General features: G+C 51.3%; 1 protein-coding gene across 2 annotated transcripts in view; it reads left to right on the forward strand.

The window, feature by feature from the left end:
• Positions 1-24,615, forward strand: part of Kcnip3 (potassium voltage-gated channel interacting protein 3) — a 59,877-nt gene that overhangs the window by 5,400 nt on the left and 29,862 nt on the right. For both annotated transcript variants that reach the window (XM_051183440.1, XM_051183439.1), the window contains exon 2: positions 3,572-3,737. In XM_051183440.1, coding sequence (XP_051039397.1) covers positions 3,572-3,737 — 166 coding nt within the window. The remainder of the gene's footprint in view (positions 1-3,571; positions 3,738-24,615) is intronic.

Below are 24,615 nucleotides of genomic sequence, written 5' to 3' on the forward strand. Positions count from 1 at the left end.
TCATGCATCCATCACTAAGGGACACAACGTATACAACACGGTAGCTCTGTCCCCAAAGGTCCTTCTGGTTTGCCCTTTTGAAACCACACTTGTCTCCTCGCTCTGCCCTTCCCCCTCCCAATTCTTGGCCTTTTAATCTGCTCTCCTTTGCTAACATGCTGTCATTTCAAAATGCTATGTAAATAGACTCACGTGGCATGTGACCTTTCAGGATTGGCTTTTTCGTCCACTTTAATTCTGAGTCTTCTGAGTTGTGATGGGTGTCCAGGCCCTCTCTTCTCATGGTTCGGAATTTCTGGGACAACTGTACCACCTTGGTTTCATAATTCCTCTACTGAGGGACATCTGGTTGTTTCCAATTTTGAGCTCTTACAAATAAAACTATCATGAATATTCAGTTATAAGTTTTTGTTTGAACATAAATTTTCAACCACCTGGGACCCAAGCATGCAATTGCCAGGATATGTGTTAGCTGTTTGTTCCGTCCGCTAAGGACCTCCAAGCTGTCTCCAGAGTAGCTGCTGCGCTGTATTCCCAGTGGCCAGACAGCAGAGGCCCAGGGGCCCCATCTGGACTGCATTTGCTGCTGTTGCTTTTTTTTTTAAATTTCAGGCATGAAGTATTTCTCCTGATGGTTTTTTTTTAATGTGTTTATTTGCATGCATGCGTGTGTGTGTGTGTGTGTGTGTGTGTGTGTGTGTGTGTGTGTGTGTGTGTGTGTGGTGTGTGTGGACAGTTTTGTGGAGTCTGTTCTCTCCTTCCACCTTTGTGTGGGTTGTAGAAATCAAACTTGGGTCATCAGGCTTTAACCACTGAGCCATCTTGCTGGCTTTCCTTCTGGTTCTCAGTGTGTACTTCCCTGATGGCAGAAGATGACATTTCCCCAGGTACTTATGTGCCTATGGAGACATATCTGTGCATTTTTCTTCTGGATGGATTGTCCTTTTACTGTGGAGTTTATGAACTGAGGGGGTCCCGGGTATCAGGTTCTATGATAGAAAGAGCAGTTCACACAGGTACACACACACACACACACACACACACACACCACAGGAGTAGTCTTAGAGCTGGCCTACTGGAGTGACCTGAGAAAGCAGAATAATAAGCAACATCAGAGACTGACATGGAGGCACATGAGAATGACCTAGTTAGAGCAGAGCTCCAGGGGTGTGACACCTGAGTGTGGCCTTGAGCATCCAGGGGACAAGTGTCCAGTGCAGGGATCAGCAAATACCCAGGCAATGCTGTGGAGAGAGGCAGCCTGTGAGGAGCAGAGTGAGCTGGAGGCAGGCACATGACATGGTTTGGTTTGCAAAATGACAGGAAGCCATCAGAGACTCCAAGCAGAGGCAAATGGATGCTTAATTTCTGTTCCACTGTCCTCACTGACCCAGCAGCCCTCACTCTGTCACCTCTCCTCACAGAAGCCCATAAGGGTGAGGGGCCAGTAGGGTCACCTCCCTCCACTCAATGCCTTTGAGCCTGGGAGGCAAGAAGGTGTCAGAGGAGCTATTTAACATTCCTTGGCAGCTCAATCAGACCCTCTCCCAGACAGACAAGTGTCAAATATTCATGAGGGTGACCCGTGCTCACCCCTCCCTGCTCCTGCCTCCCTCACCGTGTGCCGGGCCCAGGCCATAGGCTTGACTCCTCTGTGGGGAATAGACAGGCTGCCTCCCTTCCTCTGCCCTTTATTCTCTTCAGAGAGCTGTGCTACCTCAAGAAGGGAAGCTGTCCCAACCCCTGTGCAGAGATTCACAGGGAGAATTCAGGCCACCCACCCAGATAGAGGATCCAGTTCAGGTGTCTAGACATCACTCTGACTCTCCACTGGGGATAAAATGACACCAGGACCCCCTAGCCCAGGGTATTCGTGAACAGTTGCTTTTGGAGATTGTAAATCTGGTTAGGGAGCTTGGGGACCCCACCTTCTGAAGTCTCTCCAGGGACCTAGTCCCATGAACAATGACTTTGGAAGTCTCTAACAAAGATTACCCAAACTTTGGAGTCAGAATACCATGTTACAGTGTGGGTTGTCCCCAAACTCCTCATAGATTAGTTTTCTTGCCTGTAAAAATATGGTGTGACCCACCTCGGTGGGTTGTGGCAACAAGATGACTTGAGCTCAAACCCACAAGCACTGAGAGGTCTCAGCCTGCTCTGTGGGGGAAATCACAGAGTCCACCACACCTATCTAGGGTTTGAGACAAAAGTCTGCAAGTGCCAGCACTTGGGGTGGGGGTGAGTGGGGGGGTGGGGGTGAGTGGGGGTGGGGGTGAGTGGGGGTGGGGCTCATAACCCTGTTAGAGGTTTTGACACTCTCAGTTTCTCCTCCCCTCCCCCCCCAAGCAGAGTCCTCTGCAATGCATTCATGAGATAATGAAGCACCAGCTGCCCGACCCACCCTGTCCCCTCAACCCCTCTGCCCCTCCCCTTGACCAACACACAGATTTTATTCATTGAGGCCATTTCTCTCCTGAATGAGATGTTTAATAATGCAGAAGGTGCCTCTGACCCAGCCTGGGCATGGTGTGTGCAAGCATGTGACTGCGTGTGGGTCTGTGCATGCATGCAGGAGTACTCACGCGTGTGTTTGAATATGCCAGTGTATAAGCACAGTATGTGTAGGGAGATGCCTCCTTCCACATCCCTGGCAGCCCCTGAGAGTATGATGGGATGACATCCGTGAGCTAAGACCTTACGTGTGCCATTGCTGTGCTAATGGGTGACGCGGCAGAGACAAAGCAAGCCAGAAACCTGAGGGGCTGTCATGGCTGACTGCAGCCTAGCCAGCCAGAAGCTACCCTGCCACCACTAGGGACCCATGATGGCAGACAGTTTGACAGTCAGAACTGAAGCGCAGTATTGCTATAGGCAAACAAACATCTCTGACTCCTCCACAGTGGCTCCAGGTTGACCTTTTCTTATTCACACCTACTCAAATTTAGTTCCCACTGTCTCTCAACAAACCCCCACCCAGGTCCCCCTAATTGACTGGCCAAGACAGCCACGGGCATGCTTCATCAAATTTGGTGGGTGTTCCGCCCAAGTGGTCACACAGATTTTCATCTACCCTCAGCTCACTTCCAGGTGAAAACTCAGACCAAACAAGGCCCCTCCCTGGGAGAAAGGGTGTGTGTCCTGCGTGAGCCCTCTCTCTTCTCTAGGCTTCAGTCAGTTCTCTAAGGAACTGTTTGGCTCTGGCAACCTGGCTTGTGGAGGGCCGTGCTTGAGGTGAACAAGTCTAGGCTCACTTCTCTGGAACCTTCTTCTGGGGACCCACCTTATGTCAGAGCCTGAGTGCAGAATGGAAAGAAACCAAACCATGGAGGTATGGTGGGCAGAAGAGCTCTCTCTCTCTCTCTCTCTCTCTCTCTCTCTCTCTCTCTCTCTCTGTGTGTGTGTGTGTGTGTGTGTGTGTGTGTGTGTGTAGGGGATCCTCCAGCCAGCCCTGCTGTAGCCAGGCTCCTGATAGGCTTAGAACTGGCCTCACCCGGGATATCAGAGTTGCCTACAGGACCTTCTGGTCTGTATTAACCCCACCCCCACCCCGTGTCTATTCCCTCTGCAGGAAGCAATGAAGGCAACAGATGGCAGCCTCCTCGGAGACCCTGGGCGCATACCACTGAGCAAAAGGGAGGGCATCAAGTGGCAGAGGCCACGGTTCACCCGCCAGGCCCTGATGCGATGCTGTTTAATCAAGTGGATACTGTCCAGCGCTGCCCCGCAAGGCTCAGGTAGGATAAGAGCGGCTGGGGTACAGAGAGGCAGGGTAGAGCTCGCTGTGAGCTCTGTTCTTCCTGAGGCCACTAAGGCCACGTTGGACCATCCTGCCTCCAGCTCTGTTGGGAAATTGTCTCTCTGTTCATTCACTTCCCACTGATGCCTTGTTCCACACAGACCTGAGCTCTAGCACAGGTCTGCAGCACACAGGGACAGAGGACTGGAGTCATGCACAGGTTCTTCAGAGAGTAACTGAACTATTGAGGCAGGCTGGAGGCTGAGAAGCCGGCTCTGCCTCACCCAGCGCTCCCTGCGGGGCTGTCTTGAACATCTCACCCATCCCTTCTGAGTTCTCTATAGAAAGGGCTCTGGACCCACCCACGGGCAGAGTTGTAACATACCTTAATCTAGTTGTTCCTGATGTTTGCTCCCTATACCCAGAGACTGAGGCTGGTATTCTGGGGTGTTCATGGAATGGTGTTGGCAGCAAAAACTGTGCTGTGCTTATTCATGGCTATTTGGGAGTATTTGCCAGGAATGATGGTTCAGAAAATGCAGAGACAACCTCACAGAGGCCCGCAGGGGTCTCTCATACATACACACTCACATATTTGCACACATGAGTGTGCATACACAGATGTGCGCTATGTGTGTAGAAGTACAGCCCCACACTAGCATGCCAGGATCAGTTGCAAGGTCCCTCCCATACCACATGTTTTTGATGGCACAGAGGCATGTATGAGACTCTGTCACTGGAACAATGTACATGCTTGGCCAGGAGACCTGCTTTACGTGTTTTCTTAAAAAACTCAACTCTCTTGCTGTGTGATTTCCAGGGAGTCTCAGTCTCTTTGTCAGATAATGGGTGCAGTCAGTGTTCCTAACCTCCCAGGTTGGGTGAGTTGAAGGGAGATGGCAAGCACAGTGGCCTGTGCACGCATATGGATGGGGGACAAGGCTGCTGCATCCTAAGACCCTATCTTTATCTGCAAAGCCCACCCCAAGCTGGTCTCTGAACCTTTCCCACAGAAGCACATGTGGGGAGACTTCATGCCCCGCCCCAGCTGTTTTGTGGACCTTCAGGCGGCAGAACATGGTGAGTCTACCTCACAGTGCTCTGCGATTTGCATTGGGGTGAGATGCTTCCCATTGTCCACCACGGTGAACAGCTGTGGCCTGTGTGTGTGTTCAAGGGACTCAGTTTCCATCCTAGATGGCTCATCTTTCTGTCCCCTTCAAATTCAGAGTCCCGTCCCCCGACATCTGTCATCTTGAGTGACAGCTGGAATCATGGAATCAAGGGCTGCTGAAGCCCTTTTTCCTTCACGGTGCCCGCTGTGACCAGCAGGCCTGTCTACTGGGCAATGGTGGTTCTGGATGGCGCCACACACCTGTGATGGCAGTACCATGATGAGTTGGGTGGAGAATCAGAAAGCAAGCAGGGTATGTTCCCAGTCACCACAGGATGGGAACGGCCACACCCCGGGCCCTCCCCCATTCCGTGTGGCTTCTTAAAAGGGCGGGGCCTTTTCCCAGCCACTCCCCTCAGAGGTACACAGGAGAGAGTAGAGCCAGGACATCAGGGACCAGTCCAACCCAGCCTGTATTGGCATGGATGGACATGATTACCAGAAGTTGCCAGGCACCAAGAGGAGCTACGACTGATGGGAAGCAAGCCATGTGACCACGTGCTGCAGCCCATCTCTTGCTTCATTTTACTTAAGAGTCCACAGGTACTGAAGAGATTAAATGGCTTATTGGGTTCCCTGGCATTTGGGGCAGGGACAGCACAGCCTGAGGAGTGGAAACCCCATACTCTCTGACTCCCCTGGGCGAGCTCCTGAGCCTCAGTTACTCAGTCAAAATGCATCCATTTGCATCCTTAAGGAGGACACCATTGGTGTATCCACACTAAAGGTTTTATGTGTGTAAAATGCCGTCCTCTGGTTGATGAGTTGGCTTCTCGGGCTCTTTGCACAGAACAATAAGTGGCATTCAGGGCATCTCCGTCACATGTCCAGTGAGGCCTGCCACAGCATCCTGAGCACTGGGTGCCTGTGGCAGCCCAGACACTGCCCTTGTTGGTTTTTTCCATTCAGCAGTAGGATCAGAAAAACAGATACCCAGGATTGCTGAGAGTGGAGGTCAAGGCCTAGCAGCATTCCCAAGGCTTGAGTGAGCTGGGACCTAAACAGAGGGTGGGCAATACTCAGGGTCCTTAAAGTGGTGAGCAAGGACTGGCCTGTGCCCTGAGGGGGACTACCCAAGATGCAGTTAGGAGGGGGCAGCTGCAGTGGTCTCTAAGATGCATGGGCCCAGAGGGTGGGGTAGGGCAGGCAGCTTGATCTCCCCACCCAGAAGCATCCAGGACCCTAGAGACGGCTCTTCAGTGTGCCAGAACTGTGACTGTCCTGTTCTGTGGGTGGCTTTTCCTGGCCAAATGCCTTGGGAGGCATGGTTTCAGATTAGCTGATGCTGCCAACTGGACAGACCTGCTTCTCAAGTTTATCACCCCAGGAGGCCTGTGAGATTTGGGGTTCTTCAATTATCTGACTTAGAATAAACATCTTCCCAGAATGGCTTGGGGTCCTGGAAGCCTGAGTTAAGCAGAAGGCAGAGACTCTGAGTCTGGGGAAGGTCACAGAAATTCTGGAGGAGCAGAGAACCAGTAGATGATAAAGCCCAGGTCCAGCTGCCACGGTGGGAAATGCTTCACATGCAAAGTGTCACACAACACAGCATTCACTACACCAAGGACACCACACTTCTTACCCCTCCCCAGAAGTGTAGGCCCACAGGCTCATCAATGCCAGTCAAGTCTCAGGGTCAGTTCAGATTCAAGAGAGGACAGATAGATTCCCTGCACCATGTGCTGCAGCACAGAGTGACCATCTTTAATCCACTCCAGTTTCTGAGTTCTCAACACAGCAAATCAAGCCTTCACTCCTTAGAGGGCTGCACCATCTGTGGCCCTGCCCAGGGAGATACTGTGATCCCCATCCACTAGTGTAGTTAGGGTTCCAGAGAAGCCAGACACTGCCCTCCTTGCTACTCTGTGTACCTGGCCTATACTCAAAGTGATAAGAGTAGACCAAAGGGGCCAAGTACCATCTCAGCCTCTGGGCAACAGCCCCATATGGGTGTCTCCCCTTGGGGCTTCTTCCTCTGGAATCTAAATTTTTTCACCTGGAACCCAAAGCATTGGAAACAGGGGATGCACTGAAGGGATAGGGTGACTGAAGGACCACCTCCTGGCTTCACCAGGTCCCTGGGACACCTTCTGGACAGAGAGGTAGATAGTGTTTAGCACTATGTCCCTTTGTGCCTGAATCCTGCAGTTGTTTCCAGCCATCCCCAGTCTTTACCTGGCACCTCTATAGTTCCAGCTGTGCCAGGAGCAGAGAGAGGGGAGGATTGGCAAAACATGGAGAAAGCCCCTTGGTCAATGACAGTGATGTACGTGACCTCTGTGTGTGGTCTGCACATCAGCGGGCGTGCTGGAGGGTCTGCAACCAGGGACTAGGCAACCCTAGTGAGGTTTAAGAGTGATCCCTTGGCTACACTCCAGAGCTGTGGCTGAGCTTGGCCGCCACCTGCTGGCTGACTGGGCACAGGACACCAGCTGCAGCCAAGGCAACCAGGAAGAGGCTCTTCTCTTGAATGCTGAGTACTCTAAGTCAAATGAAATAAATGGTACTTTGTTTATGGGCAGGTGCTGTAGTGGCTAGAAGGAAAGGCCACCTAGATCCCAAGCTGTCAGGCACCTGCCAAGCCCTGGCACCCTCTAAAGAGCATTTAGAAAGGATTCATCCCTCAAATGGGTCCTTCTCCAACCGTGTCCCTTCTGCCTCCCTGACACCTGACCCCATGGTTAACCACAGGCCATGATCAATGGGAAGCTCTCTCTCAGGCTAACTCTCCTTCCAGGCAGCTCATGAAGCAGCATGCCAGGCAGCTGTATGCAACATTCTTCCCACCACGAAGATGGGGAAGATGTCCCTTTCCACTGCCCTTGCCCCGAGGGGCCTCACTGCTTGATGTCACCTTTCCTGCCACTCTGCCTGTCACTCAAGTGTAATTTCCCTCCTTAATCAGTCTAAGAGACCCCTGCGAGGAATCAGCATGGATGAGAATGAGGACAAAGCAGCAGGAGGTTGAGCTGCCTGCCCACCTGTCAGTCCTACCCCCAGCATATTCTGCCCTGGCTTGGACCTCATCCATATCAGTGTATGTGGTGGCAAAGAGATAGATATACACATAGCCACTAGGCCTGGGGCTAGAGGCAAATGCCAAGTTCCTGAGAGTTAGCTCAGAATTCACTACCACCTGGTACCTATATTCTTCGATCTGTCTCTACAACAGACCAGTAGCTGGCAACTAGTTGTAAGCTAAGGGAAAGAAAATATTGCCAAAGAAACATGTTTTTCTGGAAAACTGAGAGCATGCCATTCTCCTGTTGGGACCTGCATGGACCCTGAGGGTGTCACAACTTACCTTAGCTACATGCTTTTGCAGTTACTGAATATGCCGGGTCAATATACCCCAGGCTAGAACTGTCTGCTGGTCCTGCTGCACAGCCTTTGTGTGTGACCAGGTACACAACATATTACCAAATACTGCACTTTTTTCCCCCACCTGGTAGAGTGTGCAATACACAATGGTTCATCTTTCACTTTCAAAGAGGCAATTTGACTCACCTACATTTGCATGTAGCAGAAGCCCCGATGAGCAGTGGCTCCATTTGAGTTAGGAAGTAAGAGTTTGCAAAGCTTGGTTCTTCAGCCCTTTGCTGCTCAGCTGCAAAGTGGAGACCAGCTCTAGCTGTTATGGCATCATTCCAGGCAAAAGGAAGGAAAAGTCCTATGGAAGGAGAAAGTGCTGCTGTTTGTAGGGGGCCTACTTGTGGAAGACACACACGGAGGGCTCTTAGAGTACTTAGGCAGGCCTGGGTCCGGATCCACTATGAAGATAAAACCATCCCTGGCCAGCCCCTCTCTCTCCAGACTTAGGAGCCCAGGAGCCTTGGCTTGGCCCTCTGAGGGGCAGGGGTCCCTGTGTGAACTGGGACTGCTCCCTGCTCCCAAGCCCCCAGTCCCTTTATCCCTGCTCTCCAGAGGAGGGGACAGTCCCCAGCCCCCAAATGGCATTTTCCAGCGCCAGTATCCCTGTCCCAGCAAGGCAGCCCTTACCTCGAGCCAGGTTCCCGGAGATGAAGCGGAAGAAGAGGCTTCACAAGCACAGAGAGTTCTAGAAGACTGTTTATATTCATTGACCAGAACTAAGCCACATAAACTGCAAGGATCACGGGGAAAGGGCCCTGTTGTTTTTCTCTTCTGCTTTAAGATAGGCTCTCAGCTGTTGTGCATTGGCCTCAGACTTGCTCTGTAGCCAGGGATGACTTTGAACTCCTGATCCTCTTGTCTCCGGTCCCAGAGTGATGAGATTAAAGGTGCGAGCCAGCAGTCTATTTCCCACCACCACCACACCAGTGCTTTGTATTGAATCCAGGGTTTCATGCGTGCCAGCCAAGCGTTCTGACTGCACTCAACCCCAGCCCTAGAACAGCAGTTTCTTACTGGGCATATTTCTCCCTCTGACAGATCCTGAGGTCTGTAGGTAAAAGCCTGGAGAAGGCCCACAGAACTGCCACTGCTGATCACACAGAGCTCACAGGGTCACTTTGATGATGGGTGTCTCCTTGGTAGCCAGGGAACCACAGCAAGCTGTCTGGCATTAGTAGGTGCTCAGTAAAAGGGATCCAGAAGTCTCTGCTCCAGCCACATTCTTGATTGTTTCCGTCCTCCTCAGAGATACCACTTCTGCTCTCCATTACTGTCTTCCCAGACACTCAGGGGGGTTGGGGCCTGGGTAATAAGTAGAAGCCAGAAGTAAAGAGGAGGCAGGAAAACCCTGAGCCTGTGAGGTTCACACCCTGAGATGCAAGTCACACTGGGTGCCACCTCCTCCTAAGGTGCTAGAGCAATACCCACCCCCATCCAGGCTTTCTGTAGCTGCTGACACTCTCATTTGAGCTCCTGAGAGCCATAGGCTGAAGAGATAGGCCTGGGTACCACACAGGCTAGGGAGGCGTAGGGCTGTTAGTCTTTGGTGCAAGAGACAGCAAAAGAGAGGCCAAGAGACAGGCTAAGTCCAAGGGAGACGTTGGAAGATTGCAAGAGAAACAAGCTGGAAGTGGGTGTGTGGAGAGGGGGACATCCTCCGGAAAGAAGGGTGCTGAGCCTAGGGTTGGGAGAGGCAAGCAGAGGAACAGGATCTGGGCAGGGCCATGTCAGGGTGTGGGGAGGGCTGCTCCCCAAGACTGCAGGAGTGTCAGCATGGCTGCAAGAAGCACCTGGGTGACATCATCAGCTTCTTCTTCCGCTTCATCTCCGGGAACCTGGCTCGAGGTGAGGGCTGACTTGCTGGGACAGGGATACTGGTGCTGGAAAATGCCATTTGGGGCTGGGGACTGCCCCCTCCTCTGGGGAGCAGGGATAAAGGGACTGGAGGCTTGGAAGCAGGATCAGTCTCTGAACCTTTGACAGCCGCACAGGGACCCCTGCCCCTCAGAGGGCCAAGCCAAGGCTCCTGGACTTCTAAACCTGGAGAGAGAGGGGCTGGATCCAGACCCAGGCCTGCCAGAGCCCTCCCTGCTTTGCACAAGTAGGCTCCCTCCCTCCCTGAGAAGTCCTCTTCCGTGGCAGACAATATGGACCTGTCATGGAGAGGAGGCAGGGGGAAAGAAGGGAGCCAGTGTATATGAGACTTCTTCAGCTCCTCAGAACCCCACTCATCTGGAAGGCTTGGCAGGAGGCAAGCGGATCCAGCCTATGTCCCAGATCCGGCCTGGGGGTTGGGGAGGTTTCAGAGTAGGCTTTCTCTGCCTCTCACCCAGGCTTGGCAGGGCCTGCTGGCTGGCAATGGGCACTTCCAGACCCAGAAGGGGAGGGAATCCTGCAGATGGGGACCTGAAAGGGAGTGTTGAGAGATTTCAAGCTTGAAGCTCAGGACCCCCCTCCCCCGCCCCCCACCACCACCCCCCCCCCCCCGGCTCTTTTGTCCTATCCTGTTACTGGAGGAAAAGGACCTAGACTAAAATATTCACATGGTTCCCAAAGAGACTTATTATTAAATCCATCAAACAAAAAGATGAGCCCTCAAAGAGGCATGTGACACACAAAGCAGCCTTCTGCTTCAGGGAAATGTCATTGACCCAGAGGGGTGACATGCTGGCAGGGAGCAGTCGACCTTTGACCTCACACTCTGGGGTGGAGCCCATAGCCTGTCTTCTCCCCTGCCCAGGCTGGGCACCTACATGAGAGCCAGGTACACCCACGAGTTGTCAGGCTAACAAATAGCATTTTATTGTTGCCGCGTGTGCACACGCAGGCTTGCGGCTCGTGCATAATGATCAGAGGACAACTCTGTGGAGTCAGCGCCCTCCTTCAACCTTCACATGGGTTCCAGGGATAGAACTCAGGAAGCCAGACTCATGTGGCAAGTGTCTTTACCTGTAGAGTCAGCCCACCAGCCCACATAGAATGCTTTAAGAACAAAGGCAGAAATTGCAAAAGATTTGTCCATCTCCGAATCTATGGAATAATAATGACTTAAAACACCAGAACACAAAAAAAAAAAAAAAAAAAAAAACACCAGAACAATGAGAAAATGAAAAGACAGGAAGGAGTCTGCCACCACCAAGCTGTCCGGAGGAAGGTCAGAGTCTGGGCCAGAGTAGGCAGTTCAGGGGGCTGGGAGGGGACCTAGGAGCCCAGGGTTACCAAGCTTTCTAGTTTTGTTTTGTCTTGTTTTGTTTTGGTTTTCAGAAGAAAGGGAATCTTTCGGTGTCTTGTTCCCCAGTGACTTTTCCTCCCCAGAAGGTCTATTGCGGGAGGGTGGAATTAAAGATCGCAAGACTAGACTAGTTCCAGGAAAGACTCCAGGACCAGGACCAGGACTGAGGGATATAGTAGAAGCCACCAAGACACTGGCCATGACCCTGCTTCCGTGCCCCATTGCTCCCACTATCTAGGGGCTTTGAGCTCTTTCCTGACTACTGCTCCATGGGGGATGGGGTGATCAGCTTCCTTGCCAATAAACAAGCATCTGTATGTCCTGGTAACTGGCGGTTTTGTACATTTCCCCTGTATAATACACCAGAAGGCTCTTGGGTACTCTCTTGTTCTCTACTCTAGAAGTCTGTCTATCTGTCTGTCTTTCCCTCCTTTCTTAGGGAAAGTGCAATGACTTATACCCTATTACAAGCTGGTAATATCACTGGAGTTATTAGGGTCAGAGCTTGTGGTCCCAACAACCCTAACAAGCTTGGCCCATCCATCTATCCTCAATATGACAATCAAGGAGACAAATAATAGTGAATTTTTAAAGGAGTTTAATTCAACATAGTCACATTGAGAAAGAGGAACAAACAAAGAGGAACTCCAGTGCCCCCAACTTCATCTTTGGGGTTCTGGCATGAGGCTTAGGTTGAATTAGATGACAAGAGATGTCCATAATTAAGCAATCCTGGTCAAGATGTGGTCTGGCCCATCACTGACTCATCCAGCCCCAGCGCCAATTTCATCTGCAAGGTTATCTGGCACATTGTCACCACTGTGTGGAGTCTCTAGCCTGCTCCTTCCCTTAGCACAAGATCCTGGGGAAACTCCATTTCTTTGGGAGCCATTGTGTCAACAGTCTGACAGCTGAAGGGAGAGGTACAAGTGTCTTTAGAAAACCCTCCCTTCTGCCAGGATGGTTATATTAGGGCTATTCCCTAGCTCAGAGCAGGCAAAGGGGAAGGCAACAGCAGCAGGTACCCTCCCCCGGAGACCCAGCATGTGCCCCTAAGCCCCACCCAAGCCACCTGCTCTAGATGGTTATGGAATCCTGGGCCCCAAGGGGATCTCTGGAGCAGGGGCTGAGGACCCCAGGGCAGTCTGGCTTTGACTACAGCATGTTATGCTTTCAGGAAGCAAGGCAAGGAGACAGCTGAAGGAATCCTGGCTCACTGTCACCTTTGACCCTTTCTGCCTAGTGGCTGGAGTTCTGTACAGATTTGTGTTTATTTGCCAGGCGTTGGCAAGTGCCGAAAGAACCCCTTCACCTGATGCCCATGGCCAGGCCAGTGCCATCTCTACAGGTGGTCCTGCCTCCCAGGAGCTCAGCTGTCCCCTCTCCAGGCCTTGCTTAGGGGAGTGGAAAAAACTTGGAAGATGGATCCTGGCTTTCCTCCCCCAGGTACCCAGGGCTCTGTGGAACATGTCTTCCAGCTCCAGAGTGGTGGTGGCAGGTATCCAGCTCACGTTCATGAACAGCCAGAGTAGTGACAGCCATCGCCTTGACCCTGATCCAGGTGTGGGTCAGACCCCTCACCCTGTTCTGACACCCCAAATTCCAGGGGACCCACCCAGGACACAGAAGATGGGGAGAAAAACAGCCCATCCTTTCCCACGATTCTCTCCTAGAGGTCCCAGACAAGACTGCCTCCCCTACCTCTTGTGCTATACTTTGACAAGTCCCGATTCACAAAGGTAAGACACAAAGAGCCTTGGGAGTGAGGGATTAACAGTATGAAAGTCCTCCCAGCCCCCCAGAGTCCCCTGTCCCAGAGTCCCTCAAGACCAGATGGGTACAGGCAGAGTCCGGGAAGTGCTGTCAGCTAAAGCAGCAGAGACTGACTATTCCTACCCCTGTCACAAAGTCCATCTGACTTGAATTAGCCAACTATCACACTGATGCACTAAAAATATTCTCCTACAAATAGACACAAGCATATACCCAGGTTCCATTGACCTCCTAAATGAGGACGCCAGCCCGATGACAAAGCTGATTGAAATCAGAAAGAAACCCAGGGAGGTGGGTGAGCGTGGGACACACAGGGCACAAGAGAGGTGGCTCAGTTATGCACACAACAGAAACAGAACACAGGGGGCAGTGAGGGGCCACCCATGAGGGCTTCTTTGTCAGAGAGAAGAGGGGGCTTCTTAGACACGCATCTCTGTGTACCAGTCACAGCATCACTCAGGTCTCCTGACAAGTCAGGTGATGCTGAAGGCAGGCCGGGTGCTGCTCTGGCAGACCAACTAAGCATACATTTCCACAGTTTGTAAACAGAGCCCCATCTGCCAGTTTCTGCATCTGAAGGATGAAATGGATATAGAAATGAGGTCATTGAGATGGTTGTGTCGGGTGTGTGTGAAAGGAGCCACTCCATGGATGGCTTTCTGCCTTTATCTTGTCCTTGGGTGGGCTCCTGGATTGGCTCATCTCCTCTCTACTGATGCTGGACATTGGGAAAGTTCTCAGTTTACTCTTTGGGACCCCGCCAGCATCGGTAAAGGACCACAGCAGTGGCTGAGCAAGCAATCATAGCACCTGGCTTGGTGGTCCTGAGCTGAGGTTTTTTCCTTTCTGTGTGCCAGTCAAGTTAGTTTCCTTGTCTATGACCGAGAATATAGAGGAGTGTTTCCAAAGTCAACCAGTTGGGATTTCTCCCCATTCCACTTTCTGCCCAGGCACAAGGTCTGTGCAGGGAGGGTGCTGGGTGTGTTGTAGCTTCCAGACCCTCATTGACAAGACTGACTTCTCACCTCTCACCTCTCAGTAGCCCTGTCCCTGAATGCTGCTGTCTGAGTTCTGGAAGGTCCTGTGTTCCATCATTGCTCTGTGTCCCTGCTAGAATTCTCCCCCTGGCTCTTTCTAGTGAGTCCACTCTTTTTAGTGGAGTCCACTAAAGCCCACCAGGATTGTGCAGCCATTCTTCACATGGAGGTGGGGTTTTCAGCCTGATAAGGCTGCAGTGGTCCAGGATTATTCCTCTTGCTCCAACCTCTGCCCACTCTGCCTCCTTCCTCTGCATGCCCAGAGAAATGGGAAGGGTGGGAAGGCATGCCAGAGCACCGACGGATGAGGTGGGCAGGGGGGCCTCTACAAAGGCATGTTGGGCTCTTGGGTCCCAGCATCATCATTTTCCCAGCTCATCTCCTCCCTGGTGGTGTGTATGGGTCTAAGTGGCCCAGGTCTCTGCCTCCAGGGTGGAAGGCTTAGGAAAGGGAGACAGGAACAACTTACAAATGTTCCAGAACGAAAAAGAACATGTGGCAGAGGTGGCTGGAATGACTGTTCCTAGGCAGATGCTCATGAATAGGGTAGCCTGGATGCTTCTAAGGAAAGTGCTCCTAACCCCTTCCTATCTCCCTGTCAGTCCCCCCTCCAGCCTTACTCCAGCACCGCTCCCCACCCCCAGCACCCTCTTCCTGCCAAAGGTGCTCATTTAATAGGCATTTCTCCATCTTCCCACCAGGGGGCAGCAGAGGCTGAGGCAGTCGGCAGCTTTACCCTTTTAGGATACGCAGGCTGTTAAATTCTTCTGACAAGTCCACTCCACATCTTAGAGGATTAAAGACGCAGCAGGATCTGTCTTTTCTGGGCTTCTAGCCCTCTTTCAGGATGCGCCCTGGCTCCCGATTCCCTGGGCTAAGCCAAGAACAGACCAAGCGCCTCCTCCAGCTGGACACCCACCCACACCTAGTTGTCCATGAACTCTCTGCTCTAGTAGCTAGGACTCTGTGTCCCTTGGAATGGCAGTGCCCTCTTCATGCGACACTCCAGAGGCTTTAGTGTGTGTGGGGGGGGGGTCCTAGAATGCTGTCTTCTAGGCCTCCTTTTGTGGTACTCTCCCATTCTAGTGTGAATAATGGGCAGGCTCAGGTGACAGAGAGGGGCAAGGGCCGGAGTGGGAGCGCAGGGACATCTACATTTACAAATCCTCCCTAGACGCACAGACCAGGGCTCCTGACCTCCAGCCCTTATATAAAGGGGTCTCTGAAGTGAAATTCAGAGAGTGGAGCAATGGCTCTCCTTCAGTAGTGAACTAAATGCATTCCCTTCCCAAGGCTTGGCTTTTACTCTCTTTGGAGATAATGTGGAAGACAGCGAGTAGCTGAGATTTTATTTTGGGTTTTGTTTGTTTTTGAGACAGCATCTCTCTATTATCTATCCCTGCCTGTCTTGGAACTCACCATATAGACCAGGCTGGCCTTGAACTCACAGAGATCCACTTTCCTATGCCTCCCCTGTGCTGGGATTAAAGGCATGCAGCACAGTTCAAAAAATAATTTTAATGGCTTCACATCGCAAACAAAAGAGGCACTTTTATGGACTTTTCCAGCATGGAAGGAAATGGTGGGTTTCTTAAAACCCAGATACTATAGTTAAAGACCCTTGCCTAGCTAAGGCTGGTCCAGGAAGTTGAAGAGAACTCCAGGAAGTGGCTTAGTGACAGGCAACAGCTGGGGTGACATGAGAGAGGCTTCCTGGCCAGGTACTGCATTAAGACAAACCAAGTCTCTGCAAAGCTCAAGGCACTGCTAGGCTGGTGACAGTCACAGCCCCTCACCCCATGGTCGGCAAATGCCCCACCCCAAATAGACAGAGTGGGGACTCATGCCTAAGCAGTGACAAGGGTCTGCTGGAAGATGGTAGCCCAGAAGATACACTGGTAGGTTTAGCAGGCACAAAAGCCCATGAACTCGTCACACAGCCTCTCACTTTCAAGAAGGGCCCAATGGCAGGAAGAACTTGCAGGAACCAGGGCATCAGTCAACAGCAGCCTGAGGTCTCTCTGAGAGCATGCAAAGGTCTCAGGCCAAGGGGTGAGTTAGGGATCCAAGACACCATTGTCTTCTGCCCCCAGCACAGAGGGGCTGACCTAGAGCACAGGGAGATGCCTGTCTCCTAAACGCCTCTCCTGGTTGGAGAGAGGGGGTTGACCGAGGTGGGAAGAGAAGGGGAGAGAGCTGAGTGCTCGCTCTGGGGCAAGCAGATACTGGTGCTCACACCATGCCACCAGCCACCATGCCTGCCACTTTTCATGGGAGAGCTTCAGGCTTAGACAAGAAATTATTGATCCATCCAGTCACCCATCCATCTGTCCATCCATCTGTCCATCCATCCATCCATCCATCCTTCCATACACATACCCATACATCTGTCAGTTCATCCCTCTACCTGTTTGTCTTTCTTTCCAGCTGTGTGTCCACCCACCCATCTGTCCACACATTTGTCCATCCACATATCCACTCATCCATCAATCCACCCACTCACCCATTGCACATTTGCATAGCATCTGCACAAAAGCCGGGCACAGAGTAGAGCTTGAGGCTGGTTGAGAAGGACAAAGGGGTCAGCAAAGTCTTTCTTTTCCTTGTCTTCACCAGACAGGTTACTTTCTCAGCCTAAATACTGTGGAAACCTATGGTGGTTGGGGGATTTGTTTGCCAGCTGTACTGGGCAGAATCCCCACCCCTGTCCTTGTCCTTTGCACCCCTCTCAGAAGAGGAAGGCAGAGGCAGTGACTTGGGGACAGTTTATCCCTAGGCCCTCTGTGGGGATTGCAAGTTTCACTGATACTGGGGAAATGCCCAGTAACAGCAGACTCCACCCACCCCTTCCCCAATCCTCAGACCTTTGTCTCATCCCAGCATCGCTGTGAGCCGTGAGATGTCTGAGGTTGTGTGTGTGTGTGCAGAAACACCAAGGACCGTGCTCTGTCCTCCTTACACGCTCTCTCAGCCTTGGCGTCACAGCTTGTGAAATCCAAGGGTGCGGGTAGGAAACTAGGGGCTCGGTCCTAGCACTTGGTGGGGGAAATGGGTGTGCAGTGGATGGCTGAGCTATTTCTAAACACGGATTTCACAAGGAAACTGGTTGAGATGAGTCTGTGGGGGAGGCTCGGAGGCATTGTGGGCAGACTTGGTTGTGTGTGTGTGTGTGTGTGTGTGTGTGTGTGTGTGCACGCGCGCATGCGCGCATGCGCGCATTCGCTATGACATGTGCAAGGGCACTAGAACACACACATACACACACTTGTGCGTGCACTCACCACTTTCACAGGTTTGGTGGTGCGTGTACCTGTGACCTGTGTGTTGTGACCCGTGTGTTGTGACCTGTGTGCTGTGACCTGTGTGCTGTGACCTGTGTGCTGTGACCTGTGTGCTGTGACCTGTGTGCTGTGACCTGTGTGCTGTGACCTGTGTGCTGTGACCTGTGTGCTGTGACCTGTGTGCTGTGACCTGTGTGCTGTGACCTGTGTGCTGTGACCTGTGTGCTGTGACCTGTGTGCTGTGACCTGTGTGCTGTGACCTGTGTGCTGTGACCTGTGTGCTGTGTGACCTGTGTGTTGTGACCTGTGTGCTGTGACCTAAGTGCTGTGTGACCTGTGTGCTGACCTGTGTGTTGTGACCTGTATGCTATGACCTACGTGCTGTGACCTGTGTGCTGTGACCTGTGTTGTTACCTGTGTGCTGTGACCTGTGTATTGGAGACCAGGTGCTGTGACCTATGTGTTGTGACCTCTGTGCTGTGACCTGTGTTCCAGTGACCTGTGTGTTGTGACCTGTGTGCTGTGACCTATGTGCTGTGACCTGTGTGCTGTGACCAGTGTGCTGACCTGTGTGTTGTGACCTGTGTGTTGTGACCTGTGTGCTGTGACCTATGTGTTGTGACCAGTGTGCTGTGACCTGTGTGCTGTGACCTGTGTGTTGGAGACCAGGTGCTATGACCTGTGTGTTGTGACCTGTGTGCTGTGACCTGTGTTCCAGTGACCTGTGTGCTGTGACCTATGTGCTGTGACCAGTGTGCTGTGACCTGTGTTGTTACCTGTGTGCTGTGACCTGTGTATTGGAGACCAGGTGCTGTATAGCAATATTGTCAGCCCAGGACGGAAGATTGCTGCCTGATACAGGAGCAACCAGGCCTGTATGGGCCCCTTGGTACAGGAGGCAGGGCCTGCTGTGGGCAGAACCTTGCAGGCATAAATGGAGGTCATGCTGCCTTTCTGCCCAGTCTTTAGCTGTACCCTCAGGGATGTGGACTAGAGAAGGGTTAGCTCTGGGGCTCAGAGGAGGCTTGGAGAGCAGGAAATGGACTGTCCTGGGTTAGCCCAAGGGTTCCTAGAAAGGGTTGGAGAGACTTAGAACTGTACCCAGGAGCATGCTTTTTCCTCCCTCAGCCTGTTTCTTCATCTTTAGGATGGAGAGTGATGACGGAGCAAACACCCCAGCTGCTGTGAGGATTAAGACATAGCAGTCGTTCAGGGTACTTGGCCAATGTCCAAGTTTGCTTTTCCATTGCTGCAATAAAACATTCTAACCAGCCTTCCCTGGAGGAAAGGGTTTATTTGGCTTACACTTCCAGGTCACAGTCTATCATGGAGGGAAGTCAGGACAGGAACTCAAGCAAGGAGGAGTGATGGTCAGAACACTGGATTGCTAGCTCTCTTACACAGCCCAGCCCTCCTGCCTAGGGATGGTGCTGTACACAGCGGGCTGGGGCCTCCCACATCATTATCAACCAAGGCAGTCTCTCTCAAACAGGGCTACAGGCCTCTCTGATCAAAACAATTCTTCACTTGAGGTTCCCTGTTATCAGGTGACTGAGTTGTGTTGTGTTGACAATAAAAACGAATTGGATCTACTCACAATAGGCATCCAGTAAATGTCATATCTCCTGGCTCACTGCTGAGCCTCAGAGCAGCCCACACAAATCATCTTATACCTAGGGGGCTCCCAGTGAGAGAATCCATCTATGGAGATGTAAGTAGATTCTGTTTTAATTAAGCCCAAGGTCTGGGAGAGGACCAGAATACCAGGTATCTGTCACTACCTGCGGCCCAGCCAGCCCACAGGCCAGCATGGCTGGCATTACTACATGTCAAGCCTTACTCATAAGCACTGATGTGGGCATTGCCAGATCATTTTATAGGTGAGGATTGTGGCCAAGGGAGATTGATAATATTCGTCCATCTACCCATCCACCTATCCATCCACCTATCCATCCATCCATCCATCCACTCACCTACGCATCCATCCATCTGTCCAACTGTAATCAAGCTATTCCAGACAAGCTGTGCCTTACCCCACACCTGAGTCCTTAGGGAGCTTCGTCACAGGGACCCTCATCACAGGTCTCACACAGCACTGGTCTGGCTGCCAAGAAGGTAGGGGGAGGGGAGGGACTAGAAGTGTGCATCTTTGACAAACTTGATGAGCAGTTGGATACAGACCCCTGTGTAGAGTATGTGGGTGGCTCACACATTTTACCGAGTAAATATTTACAGCCATTATGGCAATTGATCGCCTTCGATCCTGTGCGCAGCTGTGAGATAGCCCTGCTTACTCATGCTTTCTTAAAAACAGCTTTTTCCCTTGAGCAGCTTTAATAATTCAGCTCCTAATTGTCTTCAAACGCAAACTTGAAAATGCCAACTCAGGGCCTTCATCCCCGCCCTAGTCCTCTCCCATCTTCTCTGCAGGCTCTCGCCCCTTCACTTCTACAGACCCGGCCCTGACTGTGGCCACACTGGGGAAGGGTCTATGACCTGGTGGGTTCTGACATCGTCTCTGCACTGTGCTGAAGCCAGGAGGAGAGCTGAGTGTTATTGAGCTCCAGGGCCAAAGAGGAGCCAGCAACAGGAAATTCTAGCTGCTGCTCCCAGGGCACTTTGAATAGCTGTAGATAGGGGGAAGGTATGGGACAAGGGAAAGCTGAAAGGCACTGAGACAGGCCTCTAGCCAATGATACACATGCCGTGTGACTCGGGGGTCAGCGGGGGAGACCAAATGAATAATGACATCATGGCTGTACATACATGTCACACTCTCCTGGTAGGTGATGATCTCCAGTGCCTTCCAAGGGCTGGCCCCATCTCCATGTGGGGTAAGAGGCTGGGAATAGCATGGTGTCCTAACTCTGCCCTGATGCAGGGGAGCCAGGGTCATCTTTAGCTCCATCCTGAGCTCTGCTTCCTTTCTCAGCCAGCCAGCAGGGTAATGCAGGGAGGGAAGACATGGAAGATTCTCTTGTGCCTCCTGCAGAGTACCCCAGAGGTGGAGATCTTCATAGCCAAGGGGCCAGCCTAGCTGTGGCCAACATGGAGGATCACACACTGTATGACCCCCAGTGCCTGTGAAAGGCTATCATGGCAGAAATGCCCACTGTCTATGGTAGACATCTAGGCTGTGCTGTGATTGTGGGACTCCTTCCTAGACTTTTTTTTAAAGTTTTTTTTTTTTTTTTTTTTAATTCTGTGTATGTCTGTATGTGCATTGCAGTGGTTGCAAAGGCCAGGAGAGGTTGTTGGATCCCCCAGAACTGGAGTTACAGATAGTTGTGAGCCACCATGTATGTGCTGGGAACCAAACTCAGGCTCTCCACAGTGGTTCTTAACCACTGAGCCATATGATGGGAGTGCCCCCTCCCCAGACCAGGATGGATGTGGCCACAGTGACAATTAGATTCTATTCTAATACAAATTTTTAAAAAATGCATTCCTTTGGGTTCTCCATGGAGGTTTTATTGTTTCTTTCCCTTTTAGTTGATTATCCCACTGAGAATTCTAGTTTTTTGTTTTGTTTTGTTTTTCTTTGACTCAGGGAAACAATGATTTATGAATCGTTGTGCCTCAGGCAGTAGGTTTGGTTTGGGATTCTAAATTCTGGGTCTGGGTCCATCTCTTCCCATTGAACTCTGAGTTCAACCTTCTGTGAGGACCATTGTTTGGTATATCAGTTCCATAAACTGGACAACAGGGACCTGTGGAGTCACATCTGCTATGCTTGGGCCACACACACACACACACACACACACACACACACACACACACACCCCTTAGTGAGTCAGCTTGCTGAGAATATATTGCACACCCACCCAAAGAAGGGGCATGGAGGAGGTGAGGGAGTTGGAGAAAGGCGGAGGAAATGCCAGGAGTACCTTCTAGCTCCTAGGAAGGACAGACAGACCCAACAACCAGGCGGGGTGGTGCCCCACCCCCACCCTGTGGCCAGAATGCAAAGGAAGATCCCATAGGGAGGTGACAATGGGGAACAGGACACACAGAACCAAGGTGCTCAGAGAAAGCTTCAGCCTTCAGATGTGGGCAGGTGACAGCAGACAGCAGAAGGGACAGAGATCCAGGAGGTCAGCGCGTGGGTGTGGGTGTGGGCTCCCTGCCTCCATCTTTGTAGGTCCCAGAAGGTGAACCATGGGCAGGCAGCACACACACCCCATCCATCTACCCTACCCCCACCCCCTCTGCTGGCTCAGAGCCACAGGGCATCTTTTTACTTTATTATTATTTTTAATTCTTCTCTCATATATTACATCCCAACTACAGTTTCCCCTCTCTGCCTTCCCCCTCAGACTCCCCCTGCCTCTCCCTCAGATCCACCACCCCCGCCCCCATCTCCCTCAGGGACATCAACCAAGCACAATATGCTGCAATAATACCAGGCACATACCATCACATCAGGGCTTTAAGAGGCAGAAAAGGCCCCACAAGGAGGCCAAAGAGGCAGAGACCGTCCCTGCTCCCACTGTGAGCAGTCACACAGAACACCGAGCTGCTCAGCCATAGCATATATGCAGAGGACCTAGGTCAGATGCATACAGGCTTCCAGATCTCTGCAATCCCCCAAGAGTCCCAGGCAGTGGTTCTGTGCGCCCTGTTCTCCTGGTGTCTCTGACCTGTCTGGTTGCTCTGATCCTTCCTCCCCCTCCTACCCAGGACTCCCTGAGCTTCACCTAACATTTGGCTGTGGGACTCTGTATCTGCTCCTATTGGTTGCTTCCTGAAGTCTCTCTGGCCTCTTTGATGTGGGCTCTGCTAGGCTCTGGTCCCAGAAGACTCTTCAGGCAGGACACACCATAGGTTGACAGTTTTATGTCTGAGTTGGTGTCCCAACCCTGCCCTTAAAGCCTTGCCTAGTTATAGAAGATGGCCAGTTCAGGCTCTGTGTCCATCATTGCTAGGAGTCTTTGCTAGAGTTACTCATGTAGATCCCATGGAGTTTCCATTGCACTGTGTCCACCTTGCTCCCAAAATGCTCCCTAATTCCAGTTATTTCTCCCAGCATCTCTCCTTCCCTCCACCCTTGCTCTCTCCTGTTCCCAACTCCACCCACCCCCCAGTTCATCTGCAAAATCTATTCTATTACCCCTTCCCAGGGAGATCTTTGCTTCCCCATTTAATCCCTCCTTGTTACTTGGCCTCTCTGGGTCTGTGGTTTTCCTTTACTTTACAGCTAACATCCACTTTTGAATGAGTACATACCATGTTTGTCTTTCTGGGTCTGAGTTACCTCACTCAGGATGATTTTCTCAAATTCCATCCATTTGCCTGCATTGTTTTTAACAGCTGAGAAATACTCCTTTGTAATTGTACCATAGTTTCTATATCCACTCTTCAGTTGTGATCATCTAGGTCGTTTCCAGGTTCTGGCTATGATGAATAAAGCTGCTATGAACATAGTTGAAAGAGTCCTTGTGATAGGATGGAGCATCTTTTGGGTATATGCCCAAGAGTGAAATTGCTGGATCTTGAGGTAGATGGAGTCCCATTTTCCTGAGAAACCACCATATTGATTTCCAAAGTGGCCGGGCAAGTTTGCTCTCCCCTACCCCCAGCAGTGGGCCCCTTTATCAACATCCCCTCCAGCATGTGCTGTCACTTGTGTTTTGATTGTAACTATTCTGACAGGTGTAAGATGCAGTCTCAAAATTGCATTGATTTGCATTGCCCACCACTGGACATTTTTATACTTGAACTCAGCTTTGTATCCAGGAGTCACCAACACCTAAGAAAAACCACATCAAATGTCTTTAAAACCATGCCTGTAAACCCAACGTTTGTGAGGCTAAGGCAGGAAGATTGTCATGCATTCAGGGCTAGCTTGGGTTACATAGTGAGTACCAAGTAAGTCTATGCTGGACACCCTGTCTTAAAACAATAACACAATTTAGGATTAGCCAAATAAAGATCTGGCACACGTGGAGGCAACCCCTAAGACAAAAGAACCTAGAATAAATCAAAGAAAATAGAGTGAAATAAATATGAATGCCTTTAGAGATCTAGAAGTACATTATTCACATAACAAAAAAATCTGCAATATTGGAAAGGACAGTCTATTTGTTGAAATGTAGAACATTTCATAAATGAGCTGAATTGCAGAATGATCACATGCAAAGCAAATTAATGAACTTGACTATGATAATCTCGAAATTCCATCAAATTCTGTACTAAAGATAAAGGCCAAAAAAAAAAAATGTGAAAAAGATTTTAAGATCCAGGCAGGTAGTCTACTTCTGTAATCCCAACTCTCAGAAGGCTAAGACAGAATAATCACCAACCAGTTCAGGGTCAAAACAGGCTACATAGCAGATTCAAGGTCCATCTGTGCTACATAGCAAGACCTTGTCTCAAGGCAGCATCAGCAACAGAGACATTTGAAGAATCCAGAGGTTAGGGCTGGAGAAGGGGCTCATTGCCTGAGAGCACTGACTGCTCTTGCAGAAGACCCCGCCCCCCTGCTCCGCCCCCTCTGAGATCCCAGGTGTGTGTGATTATAAGGTGATGGGGTGATGGCTGTGGAAGCCATGCGTGGCAAGCACTCTGCAGCAGAACCACAGTCCTGGCCCTGCTATTTTTGTCTTTTTGAGATAAAGTTTCATGCTATAGTGCAGCATGACCTCAAACTGTGGCAAGCACCCTGCCTCAGCCTTGTGGGTTCTGGGATTACAGGCATGCTGCCCCATACCTGGCTACAGTAACTTTGAGTCAGAGAGGAGTGTGGCTGTGGGGCGGCTCTTCCCCTTGTATGCCATTCTGTGACCTCACAAACCAGGCTGTAGCTCATTTGTCCCGTCTGGCAAGTGGCAGTCACAGCAGATGTCACACTCCCATTAGAGTAACTGTTAAAAAGAAACGCCCAAAGCAGGTCAGCCATGGCTAGCACCTGTAATCCCAGCACTCGGGCAGCAGAGGCAGGTGGATCTCTGTGAGCTCGAGGCCAGACTAGTCTACAGAGTGAGTTCCAGGCAGCCAGTGTGACACAG

The sequence above is a fragment of the Phodopus roborovskii genome, unplaced genomic scaffold (assembly GCF_943737965.1).
Source record: "Phodopus roborovskii unplaced genomic scaffold, PHOROB, whole genome shotgun sequence".
NCBI lineage: Eukaryota > Metazoa > Chordata > Mammalia > Rodentia > Cricetidae > Phodopus > Phodopus roborovskii.